Source organism: Fusarium coffeatum (assembly GCF_003316985.1).
Source record: "Fusarium coffeatum strain FIESC_28 chromosome Unknown BRIP53273_contig_34, whole genome shotgun sequence".
Lineage (NCBI taxonomy): Eukaryota > Fungi > Ascomycota > Sordariomycetes > Hypocreales > Nectriaceae > Fusarium > Fusarium coffeatum.
In genome coordinates this window covers 21,313-41,071 of record NW_022157831.1, presented here as the reverse complement: position 1 = coordinate 41,071, position 19,759 = coordinate 21,313, and the positions used below count along the sequence as shown (strand labels likewise).

At 49.4% G+C, this 19,759-nt stretch overlaps 4 protein-coding genes across 4 annotated transcripts; 1 reads left to right on the top strand and 3 right to left on the bottom strand.

Annotated features, from left to right (window-relative positions):
- Positions 1–4,305: 4,305 nt before the first annotated feature.
- FIESC28_01323 (uncharacterized protein) lies at positions 4,306–4,887 on the top strand (the record flags this gene model as incomplete). The annotated part of the gene is made up of 1 exon (XM_031155474.1): positions 4,306–4,887. One exon carries the CDS (start codon positions 4,306–4,308, stop codon positions 4,885–4,887), a length of 582 nt encoding a protein of 193 aa, XP_031020421.1.
- Positions 4,888–6,158: 1,271 nt separating this feature from the next.
- On the bottom strand, positions 6,159–6,620 carry FIESC28_01322 (uncharacterized protein; the record flags this gene model as incomplete). The annotated part of the gene is made up of 1 exon (XM_031155473.1): positions 6,159–6,620. One exon carries the CDS (start codon positions 6,618–6,620, stop codon positions 6,159–6,161), a length of 462 nt encoding a protein of 153 aa, XP_031020420.1.
- A 1,958-nt stretch (positions 6,621–8,578) lies between these two features.
- Positions 8,579–10,598, bottom strand: FIESC28_01321 (uncharacterized protein; the record flags this gene model as incomplete). The annotated part of the gene is made up of 3 exons (XM_031155472.1): positions 8,579–10,039; positions 10,093–10,296; positions 10,347–10,598. 3 exons carry the CDS (start codon positions 10,596–10,598, stop codon positions 8,579–8,581), a joined length of 1,917 nt encoding a protein of 638 aa, XP_031020419.1.
- Positions 10,599–15,702: 5,104 nt separating this feature from the next.
- FIESC28_01320 (uncharacterized protein) lies at positions 15,703–16,755 on the bottom strand (the record flags this gene model as incomplete). The annotated part of the gene is made up of 1 exon (XM_031155471.1): positions 15,703–16,755. The coding sequence occupies one exon, from the start codon at positions 16,753–16,755 to the stop codon at positions 15,703–15,705; it is 1,053 nt and encodes a 350-aa protein (XP_031020418.1).
- Between the last annotated feature and the right edge of the window lie 3,004 nt (positions 16,756–19,759).

Sequence of the window (19,759 nt, the reverse complement as noted above, 5' to 3'; positions counted from 1 at the left end):
TAGAAGCCAAGGCGGGCGGCCCCTTGGCTAAACCCAGATGGTTCTAACAGGCCGGAACGCCAGTCCCAAATGGGTTAAGGTTTACCATCACCCGCATAAACACATCCTAATCAGGGAGGAAGCTTTTATAGAGCTCCAGAGCTTCTCATAGATTCTCTCGTCAAAGCTTCCCCCCTGTGCCAATAATAACCCTTTATATGGGCAATGGTTCATCAATTACAAGTCAAGTCTCCTTTATGCACGTGTGATCCAGTATACAATGCGTCACACAATCACCACATGACAGCTACCTACAAAGTATGTAGAAAAGGACATGGTTCATGGAACATTGCATCAAGGTTCAAGCCGAGCATAGACCAGACTGTAAACATAGGGTATGTACATATGTGTGTAACGATGCGGTGAGATCCATATCGAATTTCACGACAACTCGGGACGGCAACTAGCTTGTCCAATACTAATAGAACAAGACATCAGATTGTCTCTCTCTGACTCGCTTCTTCGGCTGTTGACCCTGCCATATACCTACCTGGTAATTATAATTAAGGGTCCGAAGCAGTGACCTCCTTTCTCTCGTTAATATTCGCTTTTCCTGCAGACCCAGAGACCCTATTAAATGACCCGCTGTTGAGTAGAATTTACGATGCACGTCCCTGACTTGTCTCAACAGACTCAAAAAAGCAAAAGGGTCCGAGACGAGATGATTTGACAGACGGACAGATAGACCAAAGGCCCGAGCAACCATCCGGGGAAAGCTTGTAGTGGTCATCTATCAACCTGAAGTTGCGCCAGTGCAGCCTCAATATTCCATACTTCATATCACGCACCAAGCATCATTGAGTAGAGTAAATGTTATCATGTGAAGGCAAACAGCCTCCCGGTCACCGAGAAAAATCCCAACCGATAAGAAAAGTCAGGATTGACTCATAGCTCCTGGATGTAAGGGATAGTTTGTATCAAAGCAATCGTGGGCCCTTCTCAGTGGTGCAACGTCCCTTGAAGTTGAGCTGAAGTGGACTGGAATTGGAGTATATTATCATCACGAGTTCTTCCCGTGGCGAATATGCGACGGTAATCATTCTGTTTGAACACATGTAGGTTTAATGAATTCTACTCACTTCTCTTCTCCTCTTTAGTAAGTTTCCTGCCGCCAGCACATGAGCATGACGCATCTGTCCCAATGACCACATAGACCTCGATGTGTCCAAAGATTATCTCTTGTCGTTGGCTCGTTGGCACACCATTTTTTGCTTTGATGCCGACATGTCTCACCTCATGTTCTGGGCACCTGGTGATGGCCTCAGCACTGCATTCCGTCAAATAAGCATACCTGTACGGGACATGTCTTCCCTTTCATATGACCAGGCAACCGCCCCTCTTACTCGAGACTGATGAACAGACCATGAGTTTTCAGATGATAGGATTGGTCAATGCGTCGTCCCTACTCATGCTGTAAGTGGTGACGACTGTGGTGTCCATGAAATTTCTCCGTGCTGAAATCTCAGTCAGAACTGTCAAGGGTGATATGTATTGTTCAATGCGAACTTCTACCAACAGTGAAACCATCGTTGTAGAAGACTGTCCAGTTGACCTCCGATAAGATACTTGGTAAATGACAGTGTCTGCGCTACGGCTTTGGCACAATAGCCCTCTTGTAGCCAGAACTTCTGGAACCCATCGATTATGGTATGCAGGTTCTGGTATAACCCGTCTGTGGATCTGGCAACTTCTTCCCGGGGCCAACCCACAGAGCCTTAAGATCGAGAGAATAGTCTCAGATGGTAACTTACCCGGCCCCTAGCGAAGAAGCTAACAGAGTCAAGCAGTGAGGCTGTCCGGACGATTTAAATTGCCCGCCCTCATTGGCCCTTTTTGAACGTGACGACTCTGGCAGAGGAGGATGCCGCACAGCTATTGATTGCCAGGTCAGTAACAGAAGAAATGCCCTCTAATGCTTAGGCTACTAGAATAAAGTAGCCTAAGTGCTAATCTAAGCTGACATAAAATGACTAAATTATTTCGTCTTTTATGGTCTTCGCGGCCAACTCTTCTGATGTCCTGAGGATTGCATCTGTCTGGGTAGACTGATTCAAGGCAGATTCCTTCCTGCAATATCACTCGGAAAGAAAATGTATTTGCTTATGGCATCAGGGTACTGGGATGACGTTGCCACTGCGCGGTATTGTTTTGTTTACTTAGAATAAGTAGGTGATTTTATTCAGCTGACTAGACCGAGTCGAATGTCAGGATGAGTGATTCCGAACTTCCGAAGACCCAGTCGTGACAGTCCAAGCTTTTGAGGTAAAATGACAAGTCCGCGAGAAAGGGGAGTCGCCTATATGTCTCCTGATCGAGTCAAATATCGTTGATAAAAAGCGCAGTTATTAGGAACACGCTAAATGAAGCCGGATGAGCGACTAAGGAGACGAAATAATACAAGGAACGACCGATTGCGTGCCCGTCCTCACACCAAGCATGGATCAAGCTTGTAGTCAAAGACATGGACCGCAACTTTACCTTTTCCGATCGTCTACCTAGACCAGGAATAGAAGCAGTGCATCGTCGAACGCGTGTGCTGCATGCTTATGTCCGTGTCCATCCAAGATCGATTTCTTTCTTGCTTTCTGTTTGAAGCAGGGACGGACGAACAAAAGAAGGGCGGACGTCTGGATAGCATCACCAGGCGCATCCGGCTAAGGCGTTTCGCTTTCATTCGAGGTAATCCGGGGTCTCAATCCCCAAGTTGCTTTTTCATCTTCGCAAGCGTCGTGGCGCCGACTTAGCTTGTGTTGGTCTTGGAGACTTGTCCCTTTTTATGTGATAACCGTTCGTACCTTGCATTGGCGTCGAAATTTGGAGCCCTTCTGCTTGCCTCGCCACAGTCGCGTGGATTCCTAGGCCCTTTTCAGTCCTGTTTAAGATGAGCACAAAGAAATTCGGTCCAATCCAAGTAGCAACCTCGACTCGTTATCGATAAAGGCCTCTGTTACAGTTGACCTGGTTCTTTGTTGTCGTTGTCTTCGTCCAGTGAGAAGACTAGACCCATGGCTTGGCAGGGGAAGCGGGGATGACAGTAACGGTCCGGACCAATCAAGCGCGCGCCTACAGGGGACATGTGAGTGCTGAAGGCAACGAATCCCAGTGAGTATCCAGTCTGTGAAAAAAGCCAAGTTGACCAACGGGTCAGCGGACAAGGAAGAGAGAGGAGAGGAGCAGAGGGCAAGAATCTAGAGCCAACACTGTTTTCCATCTCCTGTCCAAAGTGACATTGAATGCTCGAAGCGGGACTCTAGCGACATGTCTTATTGGTTGTTCCTGCTCAGCCGACTGCGGTGAGGCCCCGCTCCTTCTACCTTCACAAGGAAAGTGCCCCCCAAGCTCACCAGAGAAGGTGCCCCTGCACAACCACCATCGGTTGGATTAGCGGCCAATTGCAGCGACTGTGCCCCTGGAGGAACCAAGGAAACAGTGGCCCTAGTGCCTGTCCAGCGCCTTTTCGGCGCCTAGTGCCCTTGCATCCTGGCTCGGTCATTTCGCTCCCCTGTCGATATGGCATGGAATGATCAACTCTCCCCCCAGCTAAAACCGTTCGTTCCTCTCTCCCGCTTTGTTTCTTTTTCTTTTCCAACCCCAATCCTCGCGGGCCAGTTTTTGTGAATATCGTCTACGGCATCGTTTTGTACTGTACATCTCGTTCTCAGCACTTTCTTGGATCTTCAGCTTCACTCTTTCAGCTGATATCCGTCCGGTCTTTCCAACCCCCTCTATCCCTTCGTTCTACCCACTATCTAGGCCCTTAACCAGCCACCTTGGTTTCGATTCCCGCCAGGCATTCACCAACCGAACTATTGGCGATATCCTCTCCCTGGCGTACGTTTTCTGTCCCATCTGACCCTCCACCTGCCACCTCCATTTCTCGAGTTCCTGTGCGTTTGGGTCGGCCGTTGGTTTCTGCAGCACACGTCATGGCATGCATTGAATTGGTGGCATCGCCGTGACCTCGAATTGGTCAAATGTCGACCGTCACCGTCGATGGGCTCTTCCGGCCTTGATACGGAATGGCGGTTGGCTACAATATTGGAGCCTGCGTTGCAGATAGACTTGACGACCGCCACAGAACGACTCAATCGCTTTCCCCGGTGGCAGCGGTTCTTTTGCTACGACATAGTTCGCTAACATTGTGATGAATAGACGTAATCGGCCTGACATTCGTTCTCTTTGTACACGGAGCATTCATCGTTATCACGAACTCAGAACACTCGTTGCTGTACCCACGTAGCACTCAACCTTAAAACTTTATTCACAATGCCTTCAATTCTCAACCTCGTTACCCGATCCGACATGCCTGTGGATTCTGATGGCTCAGACGACAGCATGATCAACCTGATGCTTGGCCTTCTCGGCCTTGTCTTCCTCGGTCTCATTTTGGTTGCCATCCTCTTCCTCTTCCGCCGCGCTCGTCTCCAGAAGCAGCAGCAGATCAAGTCCGAGGAGGACGGCCTGCCTTCATACTACGATAGCGACAGCAAGCGCTTTGCCAACCACCGCGGCCTCACCATCGAGACAACACACAACGGTCGCTCCAGTGTTTTCGTCATCAACCAGGACGGTCGCCCTATGCTTGCCAACCCCAACTCTCCTCCCTACTCCCCCGACAACGTCCCGGAGATCCACATCACCTTCCCCGATGAACAGGACGACCAAGGCCGACAGCAGAACGGCCGCGTCCTTGTTGTCCGTGTTGGCGACAATTCGGCTGTTGGTCTGGAGCCCATGAACGACGAGCAGCTCCCTGCTTACGAGAAGGAGGCTAAGGGTCAATTCTACTCGATCGACATGGACCATATTGGCGGTCTTAAGGAGAAGGACCGTACTCAATTCCAATAAAGAGATGCATTCCTCTTGATTCTCTTTCTTTTCGAACGTCGCCGGCGATGCATCTTTGACCCGTCTGGGCGACCTTGTCACGACAAAGCTTTGAATACGATTCTTCTTTTTGGGATCTTTCATCCCACACCAAAACTAGCGAACTAACCCGCCTTTCATGGCTCGACCTTGCCATCCAGCAACCGGAGAGTCAACGGCACTTTTCATGACCCGTTACTATATACCCGTTTACGCTGCGGTCTAATATTCGCGATGCTACCTATCAGTGGCCATCCCTCCCCCATATACTTTTGCATATCTCGATTTCCCTTTAGCCGACTTGTCCAGTCACGACAACACTGCCATGGTCCAAGGTCTTAGAGAAGGGTTTAATGAGTTATTGGAAAGAGTCGGAGAGGGGTGGCAGTGCACCTCAAGGAGAGGCCTTGGATCACTCTGGCAGTTGATGGGTAACATGGGCCAAAGCAAAACACTACATTTAGCAATTCTCATATTCCATGGGGTTGAGCCTTGGGACACAATACATGGCGCACCTTGGAGTAGCAACCCTCTATATCTATATCTATCTCTAACTTAAGTCTAGTTGATAGTCCATAGTGTATAATTTCTTATCCTACTATATCCTCTGATCCTTTGATATTGCAGTGACTGGATCCGTTGAAATTGCAAGCCATGTAGGCTTACGTCTTGAAAAGGGAGGTTGGATTGGCATTTAGCCGTATCGTAATACGACACCACTCCATTCGTAGGGTTGCCTTTTTCATCGAGTGTTTCAATCAATAGGCCTATTGATTGGTCGTTTCATAAGCAGGGAGTCTTCTGGTCCTTGGCAGCAATCCCGTTGTTTCAATGGTATCGGGCTGGATATATTCAAGTCATGAGTAGCAGACATAACACTGAAAAGACTAACAACTTGGGCAATTTCGGCATCGTCGTCTTTCTCGCTATCACAAATAAATCGCAAGGTTAGAGAATGAGGCTGGTCTAGCCGATTCAACATTCACTTAACGAAATGGCACTCATTTATAGTATTGGCAAAGGAAAGCTTGTTATTAGCTGATAATCATTTCATTCCTTCAGGGCCTCCCAGAGGACACTCATCGTTTGTTCATTTCCGTTTCCCTCAGAAATCATGCTTTGCTATCCCGCCCATAAACCAAGACCTGGGAGATATTACACCAATAAGTAAGACTAAAAGCACACGTTGCAAGCTGTCAAAGCGCAATTGTAACATCCCCGTTGAAGTTATCCATCCTTAGTTCAGGTATCGTTTAGTTTTCGGTCTCCTGAGCGCCCACGTTCCTCGTCAGGGTCGGCGCACCGCTAGGGCACTGGACCTTGGGGCACATGCAAGTCTGGTCTGCGTCCTCAGGGCGTACCTCGCAGACGATAGCTTGGTCAGCCAAGCTACAGCAGCAGCATGGGGCTCCATCAGGAATGGGAACACTTGTGACGGCTTCCTCGCGCTTTTCGACGGCAGCTGTGGAGGTGGGAGCAGAAGTGGTAGTTGATGTAGCAGTCTTGGTAGGTGTAGCGGTAGCAGGCCAGTAGGTAGGAGCGCCGACGGGGCAGACGACAGCGGCGCAGATACAGTCTTGGGGCTTGACGTCCTTTTCGCAGACAAAGGCGGGCTGGGAAATGTCGCAGCAACAGCAGTCTTTGTTCTGTTCTTGAGCGGGCGCTGCGAGAGCGATGCTGCTGAGGAGGAGAGCGGCGGCAGCGAAGAAGCGCATGATGAAAGGTTGATTTGAGGAAGGCTTTGTTTGAGGGATACCTTTTGTGAGGAAGAGTTGATTTAGGACAAGGTAGAGAGTTAGGTGAGAAAGAGAGTATATATGAGTATAGTAAGAGGAGAGAGTGTTGTGAATAGTAGTAGAGTTTGTTCTTGAATCACTTAGAAGATTTGGCGGGACAGAGCAGTGGTATATGGGAACTACCTTCCTCGAACAATAAGGTTCTTTAAGTACCTGGGCATGTACCTCCTGCTCCCTCCCGTCATTTCCATATCACCCAAGAACAGAACAAAACAAACCGGGAAGGCAGTGACCACCGGCTGATGAAACGGTCCCGTCCCTCCCTTCCTTCGATTCTCCCTGGTCGACGATCAATTTACTTCGGGAAACTGCACGTCTGACAATAGGAACAACCCCAGTTCGTCCCTCTTCTAAAAACTCAAAACCTTTCTCTGCAAACCAGAAATGGCCTTGGCAGATTACAGGATTGATGGACAAAATGTTGGTGAAACTATTTCCTCTCAATCCTTTACTGCCAAAGCTCGCCTTCTACACCAAAGCAAGAGCTACGGCCGAGGCTCTGGACGCGGATTACATCAACAAGGACTAGATCATCATCTACCTGAGACTTTCTGGAGCCTCTCTTAAGCGCATGTTCTTTCTTTAGCAGAACATGTCCATCTGCAGAAGGCCCCGTGCGTTGAGATTCCATCATCTATTTCGCCCGGGTCGTTTCAGATACTACGCTTTGGGCTGACGTTGGAGTCTCCCGATTAGGCCGTAGACGAGAGAAGTGATTGGAGAAAAGGAAGTTGCCGCTTTTTCAGGCTGTATACGAGAGTTAATACGACTTTAACTTTAATGATGTTGCATCAGCGAAGGATCAAATCTACTGCCGGTTTAATGGTTAAGTCAACATTTCCACGCATCGTGGTGCTTCTTTACCCACAGACTCAGCCCATTTGCTTGAAACAACCAGCATCACGAGATACGCTAAAACACCATAGGCAAAACATCTTAGGCAAAGCACAGCAGGCAAAATCCCATGAAAGTAAGCCCCGTCATAGGCAAAAAAAGATGCGTTATGCAATATGATCCAACTATAGGCATTGCAAGCTGTCGTCGATAAATAGCCTACGAATCCAGTCTAGCCCTTCCCAAGTGACGTTTCGTTTCACTGGCGGTCTCGAAAAGATCGACATTACATGCCCCTTGTTGGCTGCATGTTGCGAGATCGCTGCTTCAGCTTCAGCTTCAACTCTCAGCCTCGGAGCGCACGGGACTCTTTCTGCAGCGATCGTCTTGAGCTGGAATGATGTGATGCTCATTCGGAGAATATTTCTTGAACAATCTTAGTACTCAATCGGAAAGTCTATGTGTCTGTGGATGCAGGTACACTGTGTCTCCCGTTCGCAGCTCCTGATAGTAGGCATATTCTGCATGTCCTGTTCTCAGGTATCTTGGCGATGCTTCAGATTGATTACTCTGTATCATGAACTGCATTTTTACATGACATCAGCTATGATAATGATGATGCACTATAATCACATTGTACTTGGAACGCGAAGCAAGATGATTTGATACACTTTTTTGAATGTGTATTTGGCAGATAACTCAGAATCTCAGCTATCGTGACGTAAAACCTAGACACCTTTTCCCTATAATTCATAATCCGTCGTATTGACAACAAGAGTGTATGTGCGGCAATTACCGACAAAAAGAATAAGCCGTGATATAAGAAGAGAAAAGACTTCGGACTATTGTTCATGACATTGAACCTGTTCAGATCCGACAAAAAACCATTGCTTTGTTTTCAAGAAACCCCAAACCTGGGTCCAAGCATCATATCAACATGAGAAGCCCGCAAAGAACATATGCTGCATCGCCCTGACGCAACAGACAAAGAGGGATGATATTGTACACGCACAGCCAAGCCAGCAGCTGAACCGAAGAGCAACCTAAGAGCCAGGCATGCGAAGAATGGGGTACAAAGACGAACCCTCACGAGGAGTGCCCAGATCCCGAGCATGAGGCTGAGGGCTCTTGGGGTCAACATCCATGGCATCGGCGTGGCTTGGTCGAGGAGCCTCGTGCTCATCAACAAACTCCTTGCGCTCAAGACGTCCGCGCACGTACTCACGGAGAGTCTCGATAACGCGCATGTTCTCGAGCCAGCGGTCGTACTGCTCCTCACGCTCGCGGGCAGCATCACTGACATCAGACTCAGAAGAGGGAGAGCCGACAGAGAGGGCAGACTCGCTAGCCTTGGGGGTAGAAGCACCGCTGGTGTCCTCACGAGGAAGGGGAAGAGGGCCACGAGCACGCTGGAGCATACCACCAGAGTAGCGGCGGCGCTCGCTTCCATCAAAGCTGGGGCCAAGAGTGGTTGTGGCAGAGTGGCCGAAACCCTGGCTGACAGCGGGAAGACTTGTGGGGAGAGTAGGGTACATGACAGAGGCGGTTGAGCCGTGGCGGGACTGAGGAGACATGGCGGAGGAAGATGGGCTTGGCGAGTGACCGGATGTGTAAGACATAGAGCTGGATGGCGGTGTAACAGCAGGAGTACCGGTAGATGAGATGGCTGTCAGAGGCGAAGCCATGCTAGCGGCAGACACAGGGTGGTATCCATCAGTCGAGACGTGCATGCCAGCAGGAGACCTGTGTGAAGTAGGGGGCGAAGGAGTGTTACGGTAACCGTTGAAACCACCATCGCCTTGGTGAATGTGAACGCCAGCAGTAGCATGGTTGGAGTTCTCATAGATGGTGTTTTGCATCTCGCCGAGGATGTGATCGATGTGAATGAGGTCTTTCTGGGTGCGCGCGCTGGGCATGGGGAGGTAATATTGCTGAGCGAGGGGGTTCTGGCCAGGTGATGGGCCGGCGTGAACAGGAGCCGGAGCAGGCTGAGGCATGTACTGCTCAGTAGCAGCCATAGGGCCGTTGGGGACGGTAAGGTTGCCGTGAAGGGGCATCAACGAGCGGCCAATCTGGGCATAGGACGAAGGGTCAATCTGGCGGCGCTTGGCGCTGCCGAAGAAGTCATCAACCATATCGTAGGTGCGCTTACGATCATAACCGCCAGCAGCGGCGCTATAGCCAAGGTGCTCAGTACGGGCATTGTTGATGGGTGGTTGGTTGAAGTAAAGACCATAGTTGGTAGAAGGCTGAGGAGCATAGTAACCACCACTGGGATGGGCCTGGTGTCCAAAAGCAGCGGCGTTGGTGCGCATCTGGCCGGTATGGTCGTAGTAACTGGAAGGTCCTGGAGGGGAGTTAGAGTCGAGAGAAGGGAAGCCGGTAGACCACAGCCGTGGACTAGAATCGTGCAAAGACATACCCTTGGGAGGCTGTGGCCTGTAGTTGAGTCCACCTTGGGGATCCTGGGATGGCCGGACGAGCACAGAGTCATCGGCATGAGTCTGTTGCGTGTTAGTTTGATATACGGATGAATGAGGCTGGTGAGTTTTCTTACCTTGACATGCTTCTTCAAGTCCTGGGGACGCTTGAAAGACTTGCCACAGAACTCACACTTGTGAGGCTTGAGAGGAACGTGAACACGGATGTGAGAGGTGATGTGGTCTCGCTTGACTGTAGTAGTTCGGCAAGAGTTCCACTGGCAAGTCAAGTTGAGGTTGTTTGTGCTCTTACGGCCAACATGGCGCTCACAGATGTGCTCCTGCGAGAGGTCAGTTTCAGTTCATTGTTGAATCACTCAAAAGTACTTACGTAGAGAGCCTCGGGAGCAGGGAACTTTTGGTTGCAAGCATTCCATCGGCAGATAAGGTTGTCATCGTTTGATGTTGATGCAGCACCGCTGCTCTGAGAAGTGTTTGAGGTGGCGCTGGGAGCAGGCGTCACAGACTTGGAGTCGTTGCTAGCACTGCCAGAGGACGAATCTCCTGATGGTGTCTGTTGCTGCTGTGGTTGTTGAGTTTGTTGTTGAAGCTGAGGCTTCTGCTCAGGAACTGGAGGAGACATGATGGGCGGGAATATGGATTATCTGATCAACGCAGAAGCGCTTATGCCCGATGGCAAGGTACAGTAAAAAAAAGACTGACTGACTGACTGAGACTAGTCAGGCAGGTACAACAGAGCTAAGCAGGTCTCTTGAGATAAGGATCAACCAAGCTTGTTACAGAAGGAACAAGACCAAAGTCGATTGGTATAGAGATGAAGAATACAGTTGAATGAGTTTGAGATGTTCATGGAGAATTCATCATTAATAAAAGAGTTACGGGGGGAATGCGCTCCCTTTACATTTACGCAAAGTCTGGGCAAGAGGGTGAGAACGAGCGGAAAGTCTTGGCGGCCTTGGCGAATCTTGGCGAGAATTACGATGTACTACTAGTCTCAAGATACTTGACTGGCCCCTACCATTCATGGATGTCTCAAGTACCTCTGCCCAGAGATACGCATCTCTGTGAAGCGGAGGGAACAATGCCAAGACCGCCAAGCCTTGGCAGTCTGGGCACCGCCCCTCATCGCGTCGTTGCTATTGGCCTTGGCTATATTGGGCCTCACACAAGCTGGCCACCTACTGCGTCAAGTGTTTTGTCGCCCGTCACCTGAGCCCATAGGGATTTCGGCCCTGACCTGACACCTGTTTCCGGTCACCTCACATTGCCTGTTTTTTACCGTGCAGTCAGTAAGTCTCTGGTTTCAAGGGGGGAAGCCAGATCTGGAGAGCGAAGAGAGAGTGAGGAGTAAGAGTAGCGCTGCTGCATGCAGAAGTGGCTGATGAATAATTGATAACAAACAATGGACGCAAAAAAAGAAAGACAGCAAGGAAGGTTTCGGATCTATCGGGGAACTGGTAACCCCCGTAGACAAGGTACAGTAGCTTAATTAAAACTGTATAGAGACAATACAGTATCTACTAACAAAAGTGGTGATTGATTCTGCCGGAATAGGACAGGTTCTTGCTATTTCCTGGTTATTGAATACTTACTTTTAGTCGTCTTGGCTTGACCGATGCCGAGACCAGATTAAGCACGCAAGTTTAATTAAGCAGCAGGTGATGATACCGGCCAGTTCGCTGCAATGCCCAACAAATGTCATGAATAAGGAGTCTGATTGAAAACGTTTTAGTTAACTGTTCAACTGTTTAGCATAAAAGTTACGGACTGTCCAATTAGAATCCACGGTCCTGGGTTACTCCGACGAGTGACGTTGAGCCAAGCCGGGCACCCACACACTCAAGCTTTCCTTCCCTTTTTTCTCCGTGCATTCTCCGCAAGAGTCGACGTCTTCTTTCATTTGTCCTTGGCACTGTTCGCCCAGACTTTTTTCTTTCTCGCCAAGACCTCCTGCTCCCCAATCTTAATCAAGGCTGCCAAGAGGACTTGGCGTCTCCAACAAACTCCATCAGCCAAGACTTTAAAGACTTCTTGTTTTTTTTTTTTACCTTCTTGGTCTGCCAAGCATTCAATAGAGCCAAGTCCACGTTTTCCCCTTGTTGATGAGATTCTTATACTTATGCTTCTTTTCAACAGCCACCTAATTAATCTCTACTACTGAGTAACCTAATCGGATAATGGTGCAGTCAAGAGTCAGGTCATGCAATATAGACTCCCCAAGTGCAACCAACACTGGATGCAACAAAACATCATGCTCATCATCTTCTCCAGATACTGATACTTACCAACCGTGCGCATCTGACCTGCATCCGGGCCTCTTTCCCGACAGGTATTATTGATAAGTTACCCCATATTTACACGCGCGTTCAACAAGACAGCAGTAACATATATGTGGCCATTACTATTCCAGAGGCCACTTATGTTTCGTCCAGTAACAATCGAGCACCCAAAGATATACATACTGGACAAGACATGTATCCTTGCTTATTTTCCCAAATAGCCTCCTTTCTAGGCGCGCCGAGAAACAAGATGCACGCCGAGCACCTAAAACTATCGTTACCACAACGGGGGATCGCACATGAGGCTTCGAAGCCTTGTGCCCTTCTCTGCAGCACGGCAGAATGCCCAGAGAATATGATGCAGCCTCGAAGGCACTTACAAGTTTTGTTCTTTAAACGTCGTCATACAATTAACCAGTTTCGCCGAGTTGTCTTCCGTAGAACCACTGCTCATTTCACGATATCAACTTCAACTCACCGAATAGCCTGACGGCTCAAGATATTAGCCAAGCAAGGCTCTATTATCAATAACCCTTTTCCCCTCTTCAATTCCTTCGCCTCATGTGGACAATGTACCTTTTGTTCCTCCCCTCCCCTCCATGCTGATCCTTTACCCCAGGCCAAGAATCATGATACCGTATCTCTCAGCCAAGCAAAGCCAAGAAACCGCCCAGCAATATAAGAACTCCACCCCTTCTACGCCAAGGTCTTGGGGATGACGACAAACGTGGCAGTGCAAAGCCAAGCAGTGCTTGTCTTGTGATAGCAGCGAGTGCCAGCGTTCTCTCTTACATTGTTGTTGGCCCGTGTCAGTGCGGACAATGTCTATGGTCCTCAAGCTTTGTAGCCAAGACTGATAACCATTTCCTCGTACGACAAGAACGCCAAGATAGCGGACGCTTGAAGAACAGGCGGCTATTGTCCACTCTTGTCACCTTGGCATGATTTCATTGTCTTGTCTTGCGATCGATGGAACTGATTCCGACTGGTGAGATATATCGCTCGGCGAAATAAGCTGTCAGTGAACCTGACGCTCTCCCCGCTGACCTTAGCTAAGATATTGTCCACGCGCTCAACTGTCAGGACTGTATCTGCCGTTGTGAACCCGTCTCTTGCCGTGAAACAGGTGAGGATCGCTACAGGTGCAGTATGTATGTGCATGTTTATGCGCGGGCAATGCACCAGTAACTACTACTAGTAATAAGGCAAGATGTCCCCAAGGCATAAATAAACATGGCTACTAGTAGACACTTTATAGTTGACCGGTTCCTTAGTATGAGATGCTTTCCTGACTGGACTTGTCCTGAAAACCGAGGAAACGGGTTAGAGTACAGGGTAGCTTGTTTACAAGGGCATATATCTTTATGACTGCATGTATCCCATATACAGCACTCTCATCAGCAACCCCCTACAAAACTAAACAAAGAAAAACGGACAATCTATTTCGAACTCACAAGTTCCTAAAGGAAGGAGTGGGCGTACGGGTGAGAGTTTTAGGATTTTAGGTTCGGATGGAGAGAGAGAGAGAGTGCTAGGATGGATACCGCTGCACCACTCTTCCCGGAGGTAAACAGAGTTAATCTGATATTCAAAGTATGCCAGGCAGTTATCCTTAGGGTGCTGCTCGGAAAAAATACCTCGTTCACATAAGCCCAATCTCGTGGTTTAGAATCCGAGGCTTTAGTCGTCGCTCATGATCATGCTCATGCTCATGCCCACGGCAAACAACGTATGTCATCTCCGAAACACGGGCCTTGTATTAGCACCATCATAAGGAAGAAGAACTTCAAAAGAGATCGAAAATACAGTCGAGATTTCCGTCAATACCGGAGCATATTGCAGAGTGAATCTGCTCTCAAGATTGGACAAGTTGTCAATACAGCATCAACTAATCCGGAGTAGTTGGCTCAGTTCCTCAGTGCCAATGACATGGAAGCATACAGTATGATAAACATAGAAAAGGATCAGTAGTCCAGTGATAGCGGAACATATAGAGGACGGATGCAAAAGAGTTATCGATAGATGTCACGATAAGATCAAGCAGAACCATATCAATTACACCGACGCATATCACGTGACGACGATCTGATGACTTCACTTCTCCTCAATTACTCACTTTAAATGCAAACTCTGTCAGTTCGCAACTGTATCACTTCAACTTGTGAGATGGAACATCACCAATGGAACCCACTTGCTTGATCATGTCGATTTCATTCCAAAGTCTTCCATTGTCTTTACACCGCATAATCGTACACATGCTTGTTTCACTCTAGTCTCTCAACAACAACCACGAACTTGTTTCCCAATCGATGTCGAGTCTTCATGCAACGCAGCATACTCCACACCGAGTCTCACCGACAAACCCCTTCGTTCTTCACGACATTCACGCAGGCAATGTTATCGACATTCGTGTGGAAAGGAAAGATTAAAACTTCCATTGGTAAAGCTCGCTAGGCTTTATGCACTGACGACCAGGAAGCTATGTAAATCCCTCGCTGACCATTATGATTTTACTCCTTTTTTCAGTCTTTGTGCCCTCGGCAAACAAAAGACGAGGGCGAGCATAGAGTTCGAGCCCATTTGGTTCCAAGCATGATATTCATATCCCATTGAGGTGTCAAGGATCCATCCAAGATGTCCCTTCTCAGCCATTTCCTCCTCTCTATTTGATGTTGATGCGTACCCCGCCCGCCTCAAATGCCCATGAAAAAAAAGTTGATTAAACAAAGAATCGAGAAGGTTGCAAAACGAGGCCCAAAAAACCTGACAGCAACTGCCCACAAATGGTATAAAAATAATCGTCGTCATGATCCACCACATGGTGTTGAAGTGGTAAGATGCGTTCATGTATAATGCAAAGCCAAAACTTGGGTTGACTGGGTATTGTAAAACAAATACCCCAAGGAGACGACTCAACATCGGAAACCAGCCCTTCCCGTCAAGGGTGTTGTCGTGTCGCTCAGGAGCCAAAGCTCCCGGCATAAGTATGCGCCTTGGGGCTAAGAATCGAATAGCCCCCATGGAGCGACAGGAATATCAAGTGACAGAAGGCAACGCCCCGACAACTTGTGTCCCCTCAATAAAAAGAAATAAGACCCGAGTATTGGAGAACACCAGTGATGTGCACATCCGAAAAGTTTCCATGTGTGCGCATCCTGGACTGTTGCCCGCGTGCTGACTTTCCACAGTCGACGACGATTCATCTGTCCCGTAGACAAGATGCCGCCGAGTACCAAGACGCCAAAAAACCGAGCCCATATTAAGAGAGCGTATAGCCCGAATAAGTACGTGAAGCCGTGTCATCGTGAGAGTAATAATGATCCAGAGGTCGCCGCCTCGGTCAGGGATGTGGGCCGACACGGCCTCCCTTAAGCCAACCAGCCCGAAACCGACAGCTTCCAGAAATACGGAAAGCTTAAAAAACGAAAAACGCCATGCATGCAGATATTATACAGAGCCGAGCTGCAGAAGAGCCTCGACGGCTTCCCGCTCCTGTGCGGCGGAAGGACCCGCCAACACCGAGAAGTCCATGTTGAAAGTTTGCGGTGTGCGCGCCATGCCGGAGTTGGCAGAGAACGAACGAAGCGCACCTGGTGTGTACGCCGAAGAGGGTTGGAAGCCATGCTCAATTTGAGCCGCTGGGCTGGGATAGGATTCAGCTCGGAGAGCAGCAGCTCCCATCGTGGCCCAATCTTCATCATCTGTCGCATCTTCAGGGTCATCGTTCATAACGACATCATCATCCGGCGCCTCGGAGCACGAAGCAGACCCAGAACCATCCATGGACATTTTATCGGCCTCATGTTCCATCATGTAGATGTCGTGGTCCTCATGAGAAAACTGAACTGAGTCACCGTTGCTCGAAGCAGTGCTTTGTCTGAAGCGGTCCTGACCCCGACCGCCATTCTTGGTGATGGGAATACCCGCCCCATACGAGGATGGAGGAGTTCCTTGTCGGTGTCGCGAAGGCTCCCCTCGCTTACGAGCATCCCAGCGGCCCCATCCCACCTTTTCAAATTCCACCTCTCCATCCAGTCCACCGCCTTCTCCTCCTCGACCTTCCAAAGCTCCCACGACTAGTCTCCGCGCCTTTGTTGGAGGGATTCCTGAGAACCCGGGTACCGAAGTGGTTAGGTACCCCATAATATGTCTGATAGCCAAGGGACCGTGGTTGAGCAGGATCTCTGGCAAGTGGTATTTGGCGAGGAGAGAGCCGGTGATGGCACCCGATGCCTCGAGGGCAGGCGAGATCGATCGTCGTCGATCCGAAGGCTCGTGAAGGTCCAGGTCTGAGTCGATAGGGTCAAGCTTGGCCTTCTGGAGGTGCGCCTTAAGCCCATGGGGCGGCAGGTTGGGAGAAATGGAGTTGGGGGGAGTAGGGAGGGGTTGTTGAGATCGTGTCACAGTCGCAGGGACACTTCGAGCCGCTACAGCAGTTAAGTTGTCTCGGCTCGAGGAGGCCTGGGAGATATCACGAGCAGCCGCTGCCATGGTAGCCATGATTACCGATGTCGGTCTTTGGTATGCGCTTCCGAACGAGCAAGTCTAAAGATGCAAGACTATGGTCAGCGAGTTTGATCTTTGAGAAAGAGCTTTGTTTGCGATGCGATCATCGCCACGCTTTGCTTGACGAGTTGTGACCATGAAGAATAATATCATAGTTGAGTCACAACAGTCGTCGCGCTGCGTCAGATATGGTACGTACCTATTCAGAAGCCGGATGTAAGGAGGGCTGGCAAGACAAGTTGCTGGCACAAATATGGCGATGTATGGCAGGCCTGGGCAGAGCTGGCGCGATGATCTGGACTGTGACAAGAGACTCTAATACGAATCTTGGTGTTCCTTTCGTGGTGTTGTTGTTGTTTGGGGAGGAAAGGGAACCAGACAGGAGGGAAGCCTGGAAGGATATATGACCACCAACTTACAAGCCAAGGGCAGGTGAACCCGTGTGAGGTGTGAGTCGTAGCCAGCCAGAGCCAGGCCCGGTCCCGTCCTGTCCTGGGTAGAGGTGTCAGGTACGTACTCGACTTGCACTTGCACTTTGTATTGGCGGTATGATATTGTATCGCGAAAGAGCACCGACGCACGCACCTGTAGTAGGGCGGTGCGGTGCGTGTGCGTGTGCTGAGCGATAGGCGCAGGCTACCTGGAAACAGGGGGGGCGAATGGATGCTGTACTGTACTGTAAGCAGGAGTGGGAGTGTATCTTAGGGCGGCCGGGTGTAAATTTGGCACTCCAGCTATCAAAGGATTGGGCAGACAGTGCCAACGCCTTGGTTACTACAAACACACCTAACAAACCATTCAATCCAACACTCAAACCCAGCCCAAACGGGCCAGGCGTCAATTATTGAGTGTCACCCCCATGTTTCGGTCCAGTGTTGTAGGCTGTGGCTGTTCAGCCAACATCTCTCGTCTGATAAGGTTGATTGGGGAATGTTGGATGATTGTACCGTACCGTACAGTACTGTAGACGATAGGCAGTGAGTGATATCTTGTTTCTACCGCATTTGAGACAACCATCCCATGGAAACCATAGTCTAAAAGGAATGGAAGAGCCCTAGAACCCAACAAACTTCCTTTCCCTCCCAAAATATGCAGTGCTACGTATTCTTTCAGTTTCCACCGCACTTCTTTCTTCCATGCTAATAGTAAATAAAAAGTGGCACTTTTCTTTGTTTTTGCTGGTCCATGTGAAATTGTTTTTGTGGTATTTTCATTTGATTCAATTCCCAAGCAGCTGGTAGTCTAGGGAAACGAGAGGATCCGAGCCACAGCGGTAAACGGGGAAGCGAGCCGGACAAGGCCAAACGAAATGGACTGCCGTTTTACGCCCCAGCAAGCTCCAACGCAACGTTCACGATCTGGCTCGGGCGCCTCGCTATTGACTCCTCTTCCAGAGTTCCGCGAGTGGTCCTGTCAAGCGTCAGGCTGCTTTACAGCAGAATGTCTCCAAATGTCGGCTGAAGTTCCGCTATTACTCCATCGACTAGTAATAACAGACGAAAAACGAAGCAAGCAAGAAGCTGCTCAGAATCAGATGGATGACAATCCAGGGTCCGGGTCCTGTTCCCTGCCTTAGTTCCTGACTGTCGGAGGGTTACGGTGTGTTGTACGGTAAAGCGATGAGACACAATTGAGCACACCGCGATCTGCCAAGTTAGTCCCATCATGTGCAGCATCTTGAACGGTCAACGGAGCCTGAACACTGGAAGCGGAGGGAGTCGGGCGATTTAGGCCTTCCAAAGATCCGGGACGGCGCGTTTAACTAACGCGGCACCAGTATCGATCGTCATCGTACTGTGCTGGACAGTATGGTATTTCAGCTTGAAGCAGGCCGGCGACAGAGCTCGTGTCAGTAATGGCTGGTCCTGATCTCTCGGCAAGTCTCCAATTTTCGTAGAGTCTGGGGATCAATTAGTTAGTCGCAGCTCTGTTACTGTCCCGGTGTCATTCTTAGCGTGTAAGATACGCGGCACCATGTTCCCTTTCGGCCAACGCCTTGGGCCCCGTGGCCCAGGAGATTGGGGTAAGGTTGTTGGAGCTTAATGCGTGGCTGTTTGCGATTCAACAACCTTCACCAGATGAAAGTGACCAGCATTCCACCCACTCATCGCAATGGCAGGAATAGATTCCCAAATCAAATCCCCAGCCCCTGATTTGGAACCGCTCAAATTGATGGCTGATTCATTGAAATGATGACTTTAACCCAAGCAGAAAGTCATGGGCGTCATGACAGTCGGCTTCTTACTCAAGGAAACGTGGCCGTCATGACATGCATCGCAGGGACATCCATGGAAGCACCGCGGATCGTTTAAAATACCTGCATCTATCCGTCTCATGCAAGAATAATGCAGGCACATTTTGCTATGAGCCAGCCATGAAAGTATGCAAGTCTTTATGTCAATGGTCGTTCTTTGTATGGGTTTCTTTGACTCCTTACCCGGAAATCAGCGGACCCATTTAGTTTTCATCGACAGGGGTAAGGGGTCCCTCCTTGACTGGGAATATCAGAGTCATGGCCAGCTTCTGATCCGCCAGTAACGGCCCAATCTCCAACATTATGCCCTAATCTCGTCCGGCCTGTTGTTAGTGAGCCCTTTCGAAAAGGAGACCTCAAGCAAGGAATGAGATCCGAATTCTAGAAAATTATTGTGTGCGTTCCTGCGTATTTCCAAACCCTTTGTTCGCGAATGTGTAGGGCTAGAAGCATGCAGAGGCACGCACCCGATGAACTCAAGCCTCCCGTGTCCAAACTGTGGCATCCCGTGCTCTGTATCGCGATGGGGGCGTGTGATTATAAAGCCGTATTCAAGTCATGGGCACACTTCTAGTTCCCGTCATACTGTTTTCGATGCTTTGCTCATACAGTCCATTCTTTGGCTTGGCCTTTTGTGTAATCGCTTCATATCAAGTCACTGTTCTCTTGTGATCCAGCGGGCGTTGTTGAAGCGAATAACCCTAATGCTCGGTTCCAAAGATAGGACACCACCTTGATATTCGT